Source organism: Kryptolebias marmoratus, linkage group LG19 (genome assembly GCF_001649575.2).
Source record: "Kryptolebias marmoratus isolate JLee-2015 linkage group LG19, ASM164957v2, whole genome shotgun sequence".
Taxonomy (NCBI): domain Eukaryota; kingdom Metazoa; phylum Chordata; class Actinopteri; order Cyprinodontiformes; family Rivulidae; genus Kryptolebias; species Kryptolebias marmoratus.
In genome coordinates, this window is record NC_051448.1 from 10,862,938 (window position 1) to 10,882,063 (window position 19,126).

General features: G+C 39.1%; 1 protein-coding gene across 5 annotated transcripts; it reads left to right on the forward strand.

Annotated features, from left to right (window-relative positions):
• The first annotated feature begins 486 nt into the window (after positions 1–486).
• Positions 487–18,259, forward strand: snx9b (sorting nexin 9b). Of its 5 annotated transcripts, none has more exons than XM_017423319.3 (20): positions 487–861; positions 2,448–2,534; positions 4,058–4,132; positions 4,964–5,080; positions 5,583–5,660; positions 6,909–7,074; positions 8,917–8,958; positions 9,487–9,622; positions 10,720–10,807; positions 11,020–11,145; positions 11,270–11,387; positions 11,473–11,603; positions 11,783–11,886; positions 12,255–12,358; positions 12,508–12,585; positions 12,786–12,862; positions 15,036–15,125; positions 16,218–16,332; positions 16,426–16,517; positions 16,677–18,259. In XM_017423319.3, the coding sequence occupies exons 1-20, from the start codon at positions 850–852 to the stop codon at positions 16,722–16,724; spliced, it is 1,884 nt and encodes a 627-aa protein (XP_017278808.1). In that variant the 5' UTR covers positions 487–849; the 3' UTR covers positions 16,725–18,259. The 5 variants fall into 5 exon arrangements, with proteins under 5 accessions (XP_017278808.1, XP_017278813.1, XP_017278809.1 ...); XM_017423320.3 differs by having other exon boundaries at positions 490–861; positions 10,723–10,807; XM_017423324.3 differs by lacking the exon at positions 5,583–5,660 and having other exon boundaries at positions 489–861.
• The last annotated feature ends 867 nt before the right edge of the window (positions 18,260–19,126 follow it).

Consider the following 19,126-nt stretch of genomic DNA (forward strand, 5'->3'; position numbering starts at 1 on the left):
GTTGAGATTTAAAGGGGGAAAAGTGACGCTTGAAATCAAGGGTGTCAAATAAATATACAAACGGCTTGCCCTATTATACGAGTCACAGTGTAATGGCACATTAAGTCCAGCAGGGGGCGACGTAAGAACACGAAATGTGACCAGGGTGGTGGTGGGGTGAGGTCACTCCCTGTGAGCTGCAGCCAGTTCAGCTGTCAGCAACAGTTTTAAGTAAACATAACACAGTTGCCCAAAAGATAATATAATAATATAATCGGAAACGTGATCATGAGAATTAAAACCCAATATAAACGCACGTCTTACGTTTTTGAAACGACCACAAGTGTGCGCAGCTTTTAAAGTTTAGATGGTGTTCAGTCGCGTTTTTAATTATTTTTTTATTTTTAATACCGTGTTCTGAGGCGATTCGGACCTCTAGGTTTGACAGCTAACTGCGTGAAGAGGAGCCCGTGTGGGACCTGGACAACCTTTCCGGTTTCTGTCTTCCAATCGCAGGTCACTCCCTCCTCCGCGCTGTCAGCAGCGCCTGAACGCTGCTCAGAAACTTCGCCCCGAACAAGTTCTCTTCCCGGGCCCTCGGTTTTTGGTTTTTGTCTTTTCCAGGCTGCTCGTATTTTTTTATTTTTTTTTTTTAAACTAAAAACAACAAAACGGGTTTTAATGGTTTAACAGCGTCTGGGTGTTTCCAACGAGGGGAGTTATTTTGTCGGCCTGCCGCTGAGGAGGAGGAGGAGGAGGAGGAGGAGGAGGAGGAGGAGGGGAAATGACCAGCTGAGGACTGGGAGATATCGAAAACTACAACGGGGCCTGTTTGGGTTTTTAATTTAAAGATTGATCAATGCTACCACGATGGCGTTAAAGGTAAGGCCGCCAACTTTTCGGGTTTTTTCCCTCACGGTGCGCTGACTATACAGCCTGCTGTAGTTTCCACTGACAGTTGCTGTTTGTTGTTTGCGCGAGCAGCGGGCTCGTAGTTCGGAGTTGTAGTTTCTTATCCGCACTTTCAGTTAGCTACACTTTTAAAACCAAACACGTTTCAGCGGGTTGTCGCAGTACACGTGTCTGTGTGTGTGTGTGTTAAACGTAAAGCCCCGTTTCTTTACGGTAAACATGGAAAATGTGTCTCATTTAATTTAAAAAAAAAGAAGTGTCTTGTGACATTTTACTACCTCCCCGCTACGGGTCATTGCTGCGCCCGTGGGATTCTGGGAAATGTAGTCTTTGGCTCATTTTTATAATGTTATTAGAGTAATTCTGTCCTTATGCATTATTTACTGTTTCAAGTAATTAATGTTTTACAGGCATTACATGCTGCTGGATTGCCTATAAAGCTGTCAGATATCAATAGATTGGCAATATTCTTTTCTCTCATTTTAAAGCAAAACACTAAGAATTACCATTTTTGTCTGATTGACTGATTTTTATTAATATGACCTCCTGTTAAATCAAGTGGAAGTTGTCTAGTGTCTCTGAATTTTACCTTGAGTGTAATTTTTTTTTAGTTGATAAATTGAAATTATGCAGTTTATTATAAAGATTTAAGACATTTAAAGCAGCTAAATTTGAAAATGTGTTTTAACCAAATGGATGAGTACTTTAATATACAGTAAATAAATTTTTATTGGACTGGAAGTTTAGGTTTATACAGTATGCAGTGTCAGAAGTAATCTCTCAAATATATATTTTTAAAAATAGGAATTTCAAGCAACAATAAGCTTTTTTGTTTTGGCAGATCAGTTTGAACACAGCTCTTTGTGTCACACTTAATAATGTTGCCATTCTGCTCTGCGGACGTTAAGAAATCTGAACCAAAATGTCTTTCACACAAGATGAGAAGTTTTTGTTTCCGTACTCTAAATAACATCTATGTAAATGTTGTCATGCCAGCCAATACAGAAGATCGAGATCGCTCTCAGAAATGATAACCGTGCCAGTAACGTTCACGACTTTCACTTTTACGTAGCTCCAATTTAAAAACAGCACTTATCTCTCTTGAAAAAACGTCTCTGTTTTGTCTCTCTTTCCATCTCTCGGGTTAATGAACAGTTCAGTGACCTTGCTTTTTTCTTCTACAAACTCACAACATCCTGGAAAAGTTTCCCCCTCTGCTTTCTCTCACTGTTAGATGAATAATGTGTGTTTGCTCGTGCGGCCCCAGGGTAAGGGCCCGATTGGTGGATGTGGGTCAGTGTGAGAGGACATTTGGGGTTCTGGAATAAACTGAGTCAGGTTGCATGTTGGGTTTGACTTTAAACCTGGAGTTGCGCTTGAAAGTTAGCACTTATTGGCCTGTTTCACTGATTTTTCTCACAACTATTTTTTTTTTTGCCACAGGCATTTTCAGCTGTCCTGGTTTGTGTGTTAGTTAGCGCACACAAACACATGGAAGAAACTTGTTTCATCCGTCGTCCTCAAAGTCTAATGGACTTTATCTTGATTGTTCTCAGGCACAGGTTTTATATGACTTCACAGCGGAGCCTGGAAACAACGAGTTGACAGTGAAAGAAGGCGAGACAGTCACCATCACCAACCAGGTAAACAAACACTCAGACGCCTCCACTTTCCGTTTTTTACCATCGCTCCACAGAGTTTAGGGTTTCACACACTCCAACAACCTCTGAATCGTCTGAGCTATCAGCTTGTTAAGATTATAATTGTTGTGTCTGATTTAGTTAAGAACCTTGGATTGGGCGAATAATTACAAACGCTCACTTTATCAGCGCTTTCATTACGGAGAAGGTTATTTATTTATTTCTCCCTTGAAATGAGTTACTCAGAGCAATCTTTATGACAGCGTTGGTAACTTCTACACAGAATCAAATCACATGATGCCATGTCGTAACGAAACGCTGTCTAATAATTGCGGTCAGAGGAAGAAAGTACCAGGGAAAAATACTGACCTAACAAACATGATGTCATTGCTGCGAGCTGCCAACGGTTCAAAGATTACTAACCTTGTGCTGACCTAGATGGTTTTCTAATCTAAGTCTGACAGGACTCATTGTATCAGGACGGGTTAGAGTTTTCTTCTTCATTGCTAAATAAGCAGTCAGTGGATGAGATTGTCCTGGTGAAGTTTATAGATAACTGGTTCATCTGGTTCTTAGCAAAACTCTTCACTTGAGTCCGAAGCTTTGTTCTCTGGGTTGTTTTGGGCTTTGATTTTTGTATCTTGGAGCTTGTTTTTAGCTATCAGCATAGATGTCTTTGAAATGTAGGTAATCATCCAAACCTAAATCTAGAAGGAAGAAGAACATTCTGATTAAACCATCAGCACATTGTGCAGAACTTGTGGATTTCAGAGTAATGATACGTAGAGGTGGACCGATGGATCTGTCGGACAATTACTTGGACCAATTTTTAAAAAAAATAAAAAATTGACATTACCCACACCTGAGCATACTAAGCTAATTAAAAGACATTTACATCTGAGGATGGCAGAATATTTTTTACACTTGATACATTCCTTTTTTTTCATTGTGCTTCGTGCTACACGGTGCCTTTTGCAGCAGTGATGCTTTTTTTCAATACAGCAAAGGAAGTAAGATATATATTATCCTGAGCCTTAAGAAATTTGTTGTATTTATTAGAGAAATTGGTAAGATCGTATTTTTTTTATCTTTCAAAGCTTTATATATTTAATTGTGTAAAAAGCAAATGTTATTTTTAGAGAGAAAATATGAGTAGTTTTACATTTGTAGCTGCATCAGGCTGCCGGGTTTAATTACAAAATCACAAGCCGTCAGTCTTTTTTTTAAATCTTTCCAAATCTGGTAAACTGTCATGTGTATCAGTATTAAACTGTTATATTTTTAGGATGAAAAAGCAAACAAATTGGCTCAATGAACTGTCCGTTTTCTGAAAATCGGGTTTGGAATCGGCCGTTGAAAAACACCAATCGGTCTACCTTTAATAACACATTCTCCAGGCTTTTTTTTTTTTGAATGTAACTTCCCCCCCATTGTTTTTATATGCACATGATCTGCCTGTCTTCTCCTTTTCATAGCGAGCCCGTGTCATTAGTGCTAATATTTAACTGGGTCTTGTCCTGTCGCAGAGTATCGGAGGTGGCTGGATTGAAGCACAGAACTCCAGAGGGGAGGTCGGACTGGTGCCTGAAGATTACATTGAGGTAAGCTCGACAGCGAAGACCTCGGTGCAGCAGATGTTTTACAGTACACACATTACAGCAAAATTACAAACAAAGTCAATTTATTTGCTTTAGGGAAAGCAAAATTCTGCTTTTAGCAAGCCTAGAACCAACCCGACGTGCATTTGTAGCCACGCTTTGGAGCTGTCTTTTGCCTGACGGTGAAATCACAACAGGATGTTCCTCCTGCAGAAGTTCTGCTGATCAGAGTGTTTTTCTGCGTTTGAGTGCATGTCCAGTTTGATCCAGTAACTCTGACTTCATCATGAGGATATGAATCACCCCGAAGACATTTAAAAGGAGGCCGAGTCTGATTAAAAGTCAAGCCTGGGATGTTAACAGTTTAGCTCCTGTTTAAAGACTTCCTGCGACTTCCCTTAAAGTCATGTCTGTGTTTACAGATCAGAGTGATTGATAAGAGCCGCAAGCTTAATTTAGAGCAAACGAGTCCACGTGACTGTGTGTGCTTTCCTGATGTCGAGTTAGCTTCCCTCAGATTATTTTTGAGTCTTTGTCCACATTATAAACGCTTACAGATGAGTGACTGATTTAGAACCTTAGGTTTGGTTCTTAAGCGACTACTTCCTGTACTTTTCTTCTCATGAAAAATTCAAGATGGACAGAAATAAAACAGCTGCAGCATTAAGTGGTATAACATTTGTCTGAAAGTCACCAGTTCATGCTGCAGGAGCGAACTGCCAAAGAGACGATCATGTTACTACAAAGGAATGTCCCTTTAGAAATCATTAAATCAGAGCGGACTATCTGGATCCATTGACTTAGTTTTTTTTTCTGTTGTCTTGTCATTTGTAGCTCAGCAAAGCATTCCAAGGAGCAGGAACAACAGCACCCACTCCAAGCGGAGGAAATGTTGCATCCCCGGACCTGTCTTTCTTTGATGCATTCGCACCTTCATCGACACCCGCACAGGTAACGTCCGTGACTGCTGTGCAAATACACACGCCAGTATCAACCACCTGTCGTGTTTCTGTTCTCCTGCTCACGCAAATGTGCAAAAGAGATTACGTTGAAGAAAGACCCCAAAAAAGCAGAAGTAAGTGATGACACAGTCTTACTGGCTTTTATGGCGTTTGTGCGAACTGCAGATGCAGAAGTGAGAGCAGCTTCTGTGAGTGGTGCCATTTCAAACTAAAGCAGATTTTTAATTTTTTTTCCCCCCTTTACTAATACAGAGCAGAGAGGAAATAAGCTTGGTGTAGTGTTCTTTCTTTAGCTGCCAGGAAGTTCCACAAAAAAAAAAGGCGCAATGCTGGATCAGTGAAAATTTCATTGGCACGGTGCTTTTAGGAGCCACGGCAGGAAATGTGTCAGCTGTTTTACTCAGGCACATATGTGCAAGCATCACTGTGACCCTCTCCCCTGCTCAGTATTTAGGTGCTTTGTGATGATGTCACCTTCTGTTCCTCTCAAGGTGGATGCTGGGGCCTCGAGTGCCCCGCCGGACACCCCCGACACCCCAGTTTCCCCCTCCCTCTCGTCCCCTGAGGAGGTAATTGCCACTCCGGCGGGTGGTGAGTGGGACAGGAGGCATTAGTCCGAGCCTTCTTGCCCTCACCCAGTCTCACCCCAAAGCCATCTGATTGGTCTGCTGTGACACTTTTCCCCTGTTGTTGAAAACAAAAAAAAAGCATGATCTCACCTTCTCTGTTCTCGTTACACTACAATGAAGACACACAGATCGCACCAATCAACTTCCACTCTCAATTACAAGAATAAACATCGTTTATTCAGTGAGCTTTTTGGTCAATCTTACAAACAGTGATTTAAATCGTGCTGACAAATCTCACATGTATTTATTTTGAATCATTTCTTTAAATGCCATCAATATAAACAATCTTATATATTCTTTAAAGTTTTCGAAACTACACATAAAGATATGAATAATTAAAAAAAACAAACATGGTGCTGTGTTGTTGACCTCCGCCAAGAAGCTATATGTTTATAGCTATATGCACAAGATCACTTAAAAAGTAATGAATGGATTATGATGAAATTTTCAGGAAATGTTGAGGTTGTCAGGAAGAACAAATAATTTAATGTTTGTGGTGATCGGGATCACGATCCGGCTCCTACAATTCATTTAAAGACCCTATGTCCAAGCGGAGGTTTGCGCCCAGTGTTCCTCAACATACAGTGATGTCATCAGTTCCATGATGACATCACGATGGTAATGGATCTTGGCGGAGGTTTGCGCTCTCTGAGTGCTTCTAGTTTCTAGTTTGCTTTAGTTTTGATTTGTTGGTGGTATTGCAGCAGTTTGCTTTAAAACCTCTAATTCCACATTTAATCAGCTCAGAGTTTGTTTAGCGTTGTGCTAATCTTAAACCGCAAAAGAGACGCGCGCGCACACACACACGCACACACTCACAGCCTTTTGCATGCCTTTGCCTGCGAGTTTGAAAAGCATGCCGTGTAGTTTCATTTTGAGCTCACAAGTGCTCAAAATGGTAACCTTTTGCAAATATGCTCTATTTGATTCTGTTGAAGGATGACCTTTTCCAAAAATGCTGCAGTAACGAATTATAGACTGTTGAATTATCTCTTGGTGCGTTCCCCGCTCTGGAGTCTGGACCAGATCTGCCCCACGTTTGGAAAAGCATGTTGTTTTAAGACAACTGTCAGCTTCCGATGAAACAGACGCCGTCTGTCCTCCATCGTCTCTCTCGCTCTCTCGCTCTCGCTGCCGTTACAGTCCTGCCCTTTATCCCTCACAATTTCTTCCTTATGTGTCTCCCAGGCTAGTAATGGTAATGATCCCTGGTCGGTGTGGAATGCGGACTCTTCGGGGGGCTCCAACAACAACAACTGGGCGTCTAAACCGGAGGGCACTCAGACTGGGAGGAGTGCTGCAGACCCCTGGAATTCTGTACCGCAGGGCCACCCTCAGGCTTACCAAGGCCCAGGTAAAAAAAACTGCTTTCTTTTCCCAGCAGCTGTGTTTATCTTACAGTAAAGTTGTATTTATGATGATATAATGAAACGGGAGTCCAATAAATTTCTGCAGAAAGCTTGAAGATGGCTATTTATAGCTTTTTGCTCAGCATCCCAATCTTAGGTTATCAGGGCTGTTTTGTAAACTTTAGCAAAAGGTAAGAAATATAACAGAAGTATCAAAATCACCACTTGTAATTATCTGTTTGTTGAAGTAATAACCTTTTAATATATGTCAAGTCTTATTGACTTTTAAAACAATAGGATAAGTTTAATTCAAAAGGAGTTATCCCGTTACAACTCTCCTTTTTAGAAGGCAAAAAATGGGAAGGAGCGGATTTAAACGAATCATGCCGATTGATTGCTAAGCTTTGCACCGTGGAATTAACTTAATCGCCATAAATACAACATATTTAGACTTTAGAGCCAGACAGAATGGTGACATGCTGTATCCTCGATGTACAAGTATTGTCATCTAGAGGAGAGAAAGCATGAAAAGTGATTCTACAACTTTGTTAATTTTTTAGCTCCAAAAGAAGACATTGTTGAACGTAATCCCAAGACGTGTTATTCTTAATTACTGCTGGTAATGAAACATTTTGCTGCTCTTTCTGATTTTGTGCTTCACTTGTTTGGTTTTGTTTGCTTATTTCAAGGACACAATATAAACATGCTGCTGTGACGTTACTGTCATCATGGATGCTTTATTGATGCACAGCATTCTTTTTAAAATACTCCTGGAAGAAAAGCTGCTGTTGATATTGCAGGAGAGAGTAAACTGATCAAGCTGTTTTCCATTTTGTTGATATTTGGCTTTGTGTTCAGGCTGAATGACTCTTCCTCACCTCTGTGTGCCGTCTGTTCCTGAACTGTAAGGAAAAGATGATGCATTTGAAGAAAGTTTAACTGAAGAGGGAAGTTTTCTGACCCTAAGCTGAATGTAGAAGCTTAGTCACTGAAGTAAACCCAATAAACAGATTATTTTATGAGCCAGAAAGCGCATCTTAAATTCATGCTCACTGCTCGTGTCTTAGCAACAAGAAGCAAGCTGTGTGTCACTGGTAAACGACAACAACAAACAAAAAAACAGGTGTTGCATCTTCCAACCTGCTTTATTCATTATTGATAAAAGCTCCTGTGTTTGTAGATGGGAACAGTTTCAGGACTCCACTCACAGAACTGTCTACTCCCATAGGTGGTGTTTATGACCCACTGACAAATGCTAATTAGCATCAAGTGGTAAATCTGCCTCTTGGTCTCAAATGTTGCAGCCATCTTGCTTTGGTTTGTATTTTTCATCATAAAGTCTGCAGCAGCGCATAAACAGCCTGCATAAATGTTACAGGCTGTAGATAAAAATCCACTTCTCCAAACATGTTAATAAAGATTTGAATGTCTTATACATAATGACCGAGTATTGATTTGAGTTCATGTTTTTAAGGAAGGATTTATTCTTTTACTAACAACAAAATAATGCATTTTATCCTAGAGTTTAAACTGAGATAAAGTGAGAATAAATGAAGGTAATCTGAAGCTTTGACTAGTTTTGATGCCTCCTCTGGGTTCTGACACAGGTTTTCTCAGTTCACGCTCATCTTGTTCAATTATCGTCGCTCTGAGGTGCTCCAAGATGTGAACAGGGTCACCATTCTGTTTATGCCAGACTGGAAAAGTCAGCCTCACTAATGACTCGGAGACAAATGGCTTCATCTGGATTCAATAATGTCTTGTTTTTATATAAAAAAAGAGAACAAATGAAATGAGCTGAGGAGAAAAATTAACAGACTTTTCCCTTTTTTTTTTTTTTTTTTTAGTCAAAGACATCTACCCTTATCCTTACCTTATTGATTACACAGGTATCAATGTGTTGCCTGATGGATGTTTTTTCATTTTAGTGTGTGGACTGCTGAGAAGTGTTTGTTAGAAGTGAAACTTTCTGCAACTGAGATTATTATTTTTTTATTTCTTTTTTTAAAAGCATGCGTGTGAAGTTGAACGCTGATACTACAATAACTTTGTGGTAATTTTCATAAAAGGGGCTTTTTATGATTTAAAAACTGGCATTGAAAACGGAGGGAAGTTTGGGGAAATTCAGCTGCAGTTATTTGTAGAGTAAATATGTTTTAGGTAAATTTGATTTCAGAAATTGAGATTCTGTATTGAATTTTGACCAAAGTTTGTTTTTGTTTTTTTTTTGGCTTTGTTTAACATTAATGCTAAAATCCAACTAAATGCATGCATGCAAGTTAAGTTTTTATCTGTCTAGTTGCTTCAGCTTTTGAAAAGATTTCCTTTGTCTTAACACCTCGTAGATTATTGAACACAACAACAACGCTTTCTTGTGCGTACGATTTGAAGCTAACGCCTCCCGAATCCTTCCTCAGGGGCAGAGTTTGATGAGTGGGACGATGAATGGGATGACAAGTCCACTGCCGGCTACGCAGAGTCGGAGTTAGGAGAAAGTGGAGCCATTCAGAGAGGTGGAACGCATTCATCTTCAATGAAAATATCCCTCAACAAGTAAGAATCTTACAAGACATGAAGATTGTGTTGCAGAAAACAAAATTTAAATGCAGTGTGAGAGCTGAAATTGAGTTGCTGAAGCTAAAATAAGCAGGACGCTAGCTAAAAGCTAAAGGGGAGAAAAATACTGAAGCTAAAATATGCAAAATGCTAACTAAATGCCAATAATAACTAAATGCTAGCTGAAAGCTAAAAGTAGCAAAAGACTGACTACAAGCTCAAGGAGCAAAATGCTAGTTACAAGTAGCAAAAGGCTAGCTACAAGCTAAATGAAGCAAAGTGCTAGCTAAAAGTAACAAAGGCTAACTTAAAGCTAAAAGTATCAAAAGGCTGGTGAAAAGCTAGACGTAGTATCAGAAGATAAAAACTGATCAAGTATGTTGAAGTACTTAAAGAGAACAACCTTATTACAATGTATTTCTACAGGAAAATATTTGCTAATAAAGTTGCATGTTTTGAAAATTATAATATATAAATTCTATTTAAAAAAACAAAACAAGTCATAACACCCATTTCCTGTATGAGCTGAACCTTTTGATAAAATGGCTACAATAACACAATATATGAAGTAGTTAGATTGTAAAATACATGCAGTAAAACAACAACAAAAAACCCCAATAAAACAATAGTGTTATGGCTGAACGAGTGATCACGCAATGACAGGTCTTCTGACAAGTCCTCATTAAGTGTGAGAGAACTGTCATGAAGAAAACGTGTCCGTTTACATTTAGATCCGGATCATACCGCCCTCAGCTTTCCAGCTTTAACGAGTCTGGTGGCCTTGTTCCCTTTTGCTTGATGAACTTTGTTTAAAAGACATTGTCTTAATATCTTAAGAGTTAGACATAATCCATCACTTTGGATTGTCTCATTTTTGGGATTTTCTGCTCAACGTTTTGTAATAAATGGATAAAAATCAACAAACCGGATTTTCCAGTCTCTCTTATTATTTCTCTCAAGACAGATTTGAAAAAAAGGTTTTATAAACAGTACTGTGAAGAAAAACAAACTGAAAGTGCTGTCAGCTTTTTTAACCATATGACAAAGTTACAGAAACTAATCAAGAAAATTGTGGTTTTGTTTGTTTTTTGGAGCAGGTTTCCTGGGTTCTCCAAGTCTGGTCCTGAGCTCTACCTTCTTTGTAAGCAGATTGCAAAAGACAAAGATAAGCTGCCAATTTATGTGAGTTATTCCTGAATATACATACTGATTTTTTTATACAATCTACTAACCATTATTATAATTATTTCATGCACATCATTGAAGTTTTAGATGTTGTACTTGCTGCACTATAATTAGCGGCTTTATTGACTTTTTCTTTTCAGCTTAATTTTCTTTGCATCAGGCTAAGAGCAGTGTTGAAAACGTCCTAAATGTCTGCGTTTTGTGCTCAGGTGGGGGAGGTTGGTCCAGTGTGGGCATACCCAGAAAATCAACTTGACTGTATCGTAGCTGATCCCAAGAAGGGTTCAAAAATGTACGGCCTCAAGAGTTACATCGAGTACCAAATCACACCCAGCGTAAGTATTTCCCTGAAACCTCTCCGGACGATGAAACGAACGGATTCAATGGAAGACTTTAAAGTTTTCAAGTTAAATCTTTGTTCCCAGTTTTCTTCACCTACTTCCTGCTTTTGGTTTGCAGACCACAAACCGCCCAGTCAATCACAGATACAAGCACTTTGACTGGTTGTATGAGCGGCTCCTGGACAAATTTGGGTCGGCCATCCCCATCCCCTCTTTACCAGACAAGCAGGTGACAGGTGAGCCCCTCGCTCTGGAGCCATTTGTAGTCGGTTAAACATTTTGGAAACTGAAACCCCCACTCTCCGTCGTATCATTCCGAAGGCCGTTTTGAGGAGGAGTTTATTAAGATGCGTATGGAGCGCTTGCAGGGTTGGATGAGCAGGATGTGCAGACACCCCGTTGTTTCTAGCAGTGACGTATTTCAGCTTTTCCTCACTTACAAAGATGAGAAGGTACAACATAATTTCTTTAACTTGTATGGACCCAAAGATTGCTAAAAGGTTAAAACTGACTCTTTTCTGTTATTGAAATGAACATTTTGGGAAATATTTAACTTTCAGCTAGATATAATATATGGATTTATGGACCTTATTTGACTTGTTTGACTGAGTTGAGGGATTGATTGGTGCAGGACTGGAAGTTCGGGAAGAGAAAAGCAGAGAAAGACGAGACTGTTGGGGTGATGATCTTCACCACAATAGAGCCTGAAGCTCCAGAACTTGATCCTCTAGAAGTGTGAGTAAAATCAAGCTTTGCCAAAACAAAAGCTTTATTACATATGTGTTAAAACATGCCTAAAGAGGGAATTCAGTGTTCAGTTTTTTGGAAGTGAAGTTCTGTGAACGGCTTATGAAGAATTAATATCTTACTTGTTGTAGATGGCTCTTTGAATGATCTCAGTTTGGAGAAATAGTTTATTTCTGACCGGATCAACGAGCTAATAGCTAGTCCAAGAATTAAACTTTATTTCTTCAAACTGGAACCCTTCAAAGAACCATCTACAACAGGTAAGACATTAAGTGATCTTAAAGCACTCCGCAGAACCCCACTTCAGAAGATCTGACTCGTCTCTTTAATGTTTGGTGGGGTTTTTTTGTGGACAGGGAGAAGAAATGTGAGCAGTTCAGCAGGTTTACCAAAGCCATGGACGACGGCGTGAAGGAAATCCTCACAGTGGGAAACGAGCACTGGAAGAGATGCACAGGACGTATGTTCACACTGCTCTGAATCCTAATGAGTGTTTACCACACACGGGCTTCACCTTTACCTTAGTCTGTAATTATTGTTTAGGTTGAGGGGAAAAAAAGTATTATCACGAGTATTTTGTAAACTTATTGTATTTCATCTCTTCCACAGCTCTGCCAAAAGAATACCAGAGAATAGGAAAGGCCATACAAAACCTGTCCTCTGTTTTCACCAGCAGTGGATACCAAGGTACACACAAGCAAGGTTTTTTTTTTTTATGTGGTTTTTATTTTTCCAGGTGCAGAGTATTGCCAGTTCTGCTTTCTTACTCTGCTCCTGCCTTGTGTGATTTCAAAAGAAACGGGCATGAAGCAGAAGCAGATGCTGTTTGCTACAAATGGTAAGCAGATGCTGCTGGCAAATATTTAAAAATTCCTTCTCTGCCGCAGGTGAGGCGGCCCTCACTGACGCCTTGACGGCGGCGGGGAAAACGTACGAAGAGATTGCCCAGTTGGTGGCAGAGCAGGTTGGTTCTTCAGCCGCTGTTGTGAAGGACTGTGGTGTTGTTGCTTTTTTATTTTAGGAAGTAGCTCACCTGACAGAGTGCGGTGCCCCACATAGAGAAGCCGAGTTCTTCGCTGCAGCTGGCCCAGTTTCAGGATCAAACCACAAATGCTGTTTTTTTTTGTTTTTTTTTTGCTATTCTCTCTTCTGGTTTCCTATATGCAGCCAGTTGTCTTTCTGTCAATATTGTCAGCAAAGTTAGAGGATTATTACAGCCTTCAGGGTTTCACACTTTTTGAAATATTTTAAAGCGGTGATGATCAATAGTTCTCCAGGTTTTATAAAGGTTTTTTAAAATTATTTTTTTTACTTTGGCTGCTTTTTTACTCACTTTCTGTTCGGTCCTCATACCTGACCATGGCAGCATATTGTGCAGTGTTTTAAAAAAATGAGGAATGAGGACTAAAAAGGAAGCGACAGACCTAAACATAAACTATTTACAGCAGATGAACGATATCTGAATGTTCTGTATTTAAGAAACAGGAAAACATCCAGCAAAGATATGACACACTGAGAGACGCATCATCAGTCAAACGATCGTTTAAGTTTTCAGCTAGTAGCCATTTGTGCTAAAGTACTATTTTAAGTCTGTCAAACTGTGTTATCTTCAATACTTTTGATAGATTCAGCTAAACAATTGCAAACAAATTGTGCCTTCGACAGGTTTCAGGTAACAAAGTACCTAAAGATCCCATTTAATTGTTATAATTTTTTTTTATTTCTCTGAGTTGTCTGTTATTTGTTGACACAACGTTGTTTCATTAGTCAAGTGTAGGAACCTTTTTTATGCCTGAATGATTCATATATCAGAAATAAGTGGCTTAAGAAGTCATTGGACACCATTCTGGTACTGACTGAAACAGCCGCTGATGTAAAAAAACAAAACAAAAAAAACCCTAATAACTAGAAAAACTGTGACTCTGAAGTTATAACCAGTACCTCCAGGTGTTCGTAGGTTTTAAAGGTACTCATTGCAAAGTATTAAAAATTTGTTTATCCTGAACGAATGAGCAAATGGCTCATTTAGAAAGAGTTTACTCCATCAGCTTTCCATGTAATTCTGGACTGTGGGGCCACACTCGGCTGAATCTGCCAAAATCATTTGAAAGCTTGCGGCTCATGATGGATCTTTATTAGGCTGGCTGTAATCTGTGTAGGTAAATAAATATGGCGGTATCAGACAAGTATATAAGATAATATAAGAGCGAATCTGCTGACAAGAGAAAGAAGGAGTTAGGAATAAATATTGTGGTTAAAGCAGGGTGATGGAGAGCCATTAGGACAAAGCTGAATATTTAAACGCAGCTTTTGTGAGACAACTTGTAGAGTATTAAGATTACAGTTTTAACTTTTTTTTTTTTTTTTACTTAAGTCTAATAAATATGAGTGTAAATACGTATCAGCACATCAACATTATTGGACTTCTCGTTTCCATGCGGTTCTTCCATGGATGGCTCCATTGTTGACCTATTTACAGTCATTTTGTCTGTTTCCGTAGATAAATAAATGCGCATGTTAGTTGGTATCCGGTCTCTAATGTTGCTTACAAATTAACCCTTTTTTAAATTCTGGTCTTTATGACTTTGCAATAAGTATCTTTAAATCTTTATTGGACTTGTTCTTATGTAGTTTGATCAATGTTCTGTTTAATAAAGTTCTTGGCTTTTTTGGTGTCCCAGCAGCTTCCAGAGGAAGGATTCATTTGGTAAGCTCCAGCTGCTCCAGATGATTTATGTTCCAATTGTTGGCTGTAGTTTTAGTCACATCTTTAGTTTAGTGTTGGGGACGAATCATGTCTGGACATGGATTCTCCTCAGGATCCAAAAGGCTGAAACAGTGAACAGCTTCACTGAAGAATGTAGATAATCTGAGCAGATTATTCAGCCAGTTTTTCAATCAGTAGATCTTTTATTCTTGTTCCATAGGATCCATAAAGTGCCTCATCTTACAAATGTCCATCTAAATTCATGGGGTTGTTATCTGAGTGACTTCAAGCTTCCCTGTATTCACTCTTATCATTTCCTGCTTTGGAGGGAACTTTGGTGTTTTTTGTTCCCATTTTAGATTCTTACTCGAGTATCTCACCTTTTCCCTTTTCCATTTATCTTCTCTTGTTTGTTCACTTCTTTTTGCAGCCCAAGAAAGACCTCCACTTCCTCATGGAGACCAACAATGAATATAAAGGTCTTCTCGGATGCTTCCCAGACACCATTGGGGTCCATAAGGTATGTCCTTTTTGTTGTTGTTTTTTTGGACACAGGAAATAGGACAAGTGATATCAATGTTTTACCGAACATTTCTTTAATAGAAGCAGCTCTCTACCTAACTGTTGAAGCAGCAAAGAACTGGTTCACAGATGAGTTTAGGAGATCTGTAAACTAGGTGTATTTTTAAAAAGTAAGAACTAACACAATAGCTTACATTTAGCTGTCTGCTGATTTATTTTTTCATCTATTCTGAAATGAAACAATGTATTTGTGTATATTTTATAGAAGATCTTACAGATGAAGGTATCTTGCTGATTGAGAGCTCAGATGTTATTCTAAGGGAATTTAGTCTGTGTGAAATGAATGTTACTCTAGCAAAGACACTCAAATTTAAGTATCTTCTCCATTAAAACATCCTGTTGTTGCAACATTCAGATCTGTTATCTTTGGTATTTTGGTAAGACTTTTTTTGAAAAGCATTTGAAAATGGCATAGTATGAAGCTTAAACCAAAAAAAGAACAGTTTAGAGAGATTTCTTGAAGGATTACCCCATTTTCTATGAGAATAGTTGAACCAATACTCCTTGCCACTTCAAATAAAGGGCCAAAGGGAGACTCACAGTCTGGGGTTAGTGGTGACTTTAAAATGGACTTTATTCTTAGTGCATATCAGGGGGACAGACGGTTGCGTTTGGATGTGCTTCTTGTGTATTTAGAGGATATTCAAGCTCTTTAAAGTCTGAATGAAGTTTCTGCTGGAACAAGAGTTCAACAAGTTCCAAATTGGCTCTAACTTCATGTTTCTATGTATCTTTCTGCACATCTGTTAAAATTTATTTTTTTACACACCGTAAAGAGAACTTTGAAGAATAGTAATCGGAGACCATTTTCATTCAGAGCCACATAATTCTATACATCGGTTGTTTTATCTGAACTGATAAGTTCTGTAGTGAAACTAAAAAAAAAGGAACTACAACAATAAACAACTTTGTACCTCCGTTTGCTCTCTGGAACAGTTTAAAGTCTCATTTAAAGCTATATATCACTTGCATGTATTTAAACTCGTTAATAGCCTATGTAAACCAGTCGAATATGGGCTCTTTTTTTCAGGCAGCCATAGACAAGGTGAAGGAGGGGGACAAGCTTGTGGCCACCAACAAAATCACCACTCAGGACAAAAGCACCATGGCCAAACGTCTCAGCACCATGTCTTACTCCTTACAAGGTCGGACGCCGCCTCGGTCAGAGAAATGTTAGCCGTGGGATTCGTTGTGCCGTGTTGTCTGATCTTTACGGTTTCCTTTCCTTTGCGGCACAGCTGAGATGAACCACTTCCATAACAACCGTATCTATGACTACAACAGGGTCATGCAGTTGTACCTGGAGGAGCAAGTCAAGTTTTACGAGACGGTAAAGGCGTTTTTATTGCCCGTTTTTACAAGTAAATTTGATTCTGTTACAGTTTGACCTTTTCATTGCCTTGTTAACTGAAGAGCAGCTGAAACGAACTTGGATACCAAATAGATAACCGTTTGTATTGATGGAAGCTTTTCTTTTTTCTTTCCCCAGATTGCTGCGAAGCTGAAACACGCACACAGTCAGTTCACTACAATGTGAGAGCAGTCTCGCACTACAAGACAAGAAGACAAAGCAACCCAAAACGTTTTTTTTTTGCTTATGTTGCATTTACGCTGTCTCTAATTTAAATTTCAATTCTTCTTTTCTTTTCACACTGACCTCCTCTCTTCCTTTTCTGCACATGCCACCAGCTGCAGCTCATGTCATTGCTCCGCTGCTCTCACAGATTTATGCACAGGAAGGGAGCGCGGGAGCCGAGAAAGGCTTCGACACTCGTGGGTTTTAGGAGAACACATGATTTTTACAAACACACTTTCCTCTGTCCAAGGTCCGTTGCCTGCAACACAGGAAGTCAACGTCCTTTTTGCACTTTGAGCCACCGTGGTTTGTTTTCATTACAGGAGTTAAGCTGCAGTGTCGGTCTCTGCGGGATACAGTTTTTGTAAAAGCCTTGGGTGAAAACATTACTTCTGACCATGTTACAGTAGTACTCCACAGGATGGTAAAATATGTACAAAACCTTGTTATCTGCATTGTCATGTAGTGGGTTTCTGACACTAAAAAAACCAAAGTCACACTTTGCTTTCCTGGAAGCTAATTTCCAAACGTAGCCTGCCTCAGTCGCATATTAAAGCTTTACCGTCCATTGTTTAGCCAAAACCTGCTTTATTTCAAACGTTTTGGCTCTTAGAAATCCCGTTCATGCTCATAAACTTTGGGAGCTGAAGCAGACGCATGTTCATTTAAAATGTAAGCTTTGGAAGAGTAGGAAAAGGCGGATTGTTTGTCCTCTGCATGTCCACTGCTGGCGGTGCGTTTCTCCTTTGTTCATGCTGCGCTTCCTCAAAAGCTAACAGGAAGCTCCACCTTCTTCCTGTTTTACTCACATTTCCGATGTCTTAGAAAGTGTTATATTGGCTCCAGACCCCTGTTTGTGCCTACAGTCAAACTGCATTATACCTTATGTCAGGAAAGAGTTGTAGGAATGATGAATGAAGAACCTGAGAGGACATTTTTCTTTAAAGTCCGAGTGAAACTTCACCAGTCAGGCTTTGAAAAACAGACTCCCTTTTGTTGTACTTGTGGAAACAAAGAAGTTCTTGCTTGAGGAAATTGTGGCGTTGGATGTGAAAGTGTTGCTGCAACAAGTCAACGGTCATGGATTTTTTTTTTCATGTATGAAGTTTTTTTTTTTTTTTTTTTGCTTTTTCACCACAGTTTTCAATCAGCATCTACTTTAGTTCACTCTTGGTTTTCTTGTCACTTGTAACAATAAAGATATATATAAATTTATATATATATTTTTATTCTATTGGACCTGTCAGGGGGTTCTTGTCATTACAATATTTTATGTATAGAAATATTTGCTATATAGTGTCATTGAATAAGGAGCAAATTTTGATTTATTAAACAATGATTTGTATTCATGGAGTTGTCCTCTTGTGAATGTGTTAGAATGAGTCCTCGTGTTGTTCTCTATATGGTGACTCGCTCACACCAAAGCACTCTTTCACTCCGGCAGATTCTTGCGCGGACGTGGATGAGAATAAAAATGAGTCTGTGGCTCGTGTGAAGAGAGCGTGTTGTGTCTTCGAGTGAAGGAAGTGAAAGTCACCCCCCCACATCCCCCTTATTTGGCTATCGCTGCTATCAGGTGCAGCTGGATGTTTAGGGCCGCAGAACGTTCTGATAAGAGTTTATCAGACAGAAAAATCAACCGTTCTCATGTTATTTTTAAACACGTGTGCTGCAGTGCGTTTATTTCTTCACTGAAGCCTGAAACCTTTATTTTTTTTCACCATGGTGGTTGCAAAAATATAGATCTTTTAAAGGAGTGTTACGATCTTAATATTACTGTATTAATTTAAGAACAGGAATTATTTAAATTAGAATTTTACATTTGTTTTCATATTGTTCTACAGACTTCTTTTTTTCCTCAAAACACATTAGATGTAATATAAATCTTATTGGATGAAACATTATACTTTTTTCCATCATCACCAACCGTTTTTAAACTTTAAAGGGAAAATTCAAATAATTTAAAGTGAGGTTTTGTCAAAATGTTATGAACAATTATTCTTACCTATTTTATAGATCGCTTCTTGAATGACCTCAGTTTGCCAAAGTGGTTTTATTTTCATCTAAATGTTTGCCTAACAGCTAGTCCAAGCGAGGCCGAGACCAGAGTTCATTATTGCCTTCCTAAATCAACACAAAGCGGTTCATGCAAATACTATTTTTGTACGTTTATTTATGTGTCTTATAGTTACTTGCAAGCACAAACTGTAGCAGCAGCTAGCTGTAGCCTTTCTCGTGCAGCCTGGGGCTCATTTAGCAGGAATATCATAACATTTTGGAGTAACCATACAACCTAAAACAGCAGTGTAAGGTTTATAAGATGGTGCTCACAAGAATCTGACATTTTTTAGATTGGAGTTGTA

Bases quoted from the DNA above. Each gene is read 5' to 3' on its own strand.
- snx9b (XM_017423319.3), top strand. The intron at 2,535-4,057 runs GTAAACAAACAC...GTCCTGTCGCAG, and splicing joins CAGTCACCATCACCAACCAG to AGTATCGGAGGTGGCTGGAT. The intron at 5,661-6,908 runs GTAATTGCCACT...TGTGTCTCCCAG, and splicing joins CCCTCTCGTCCCCTGAGGAG to GCTAGTAATGGTAATGATCC.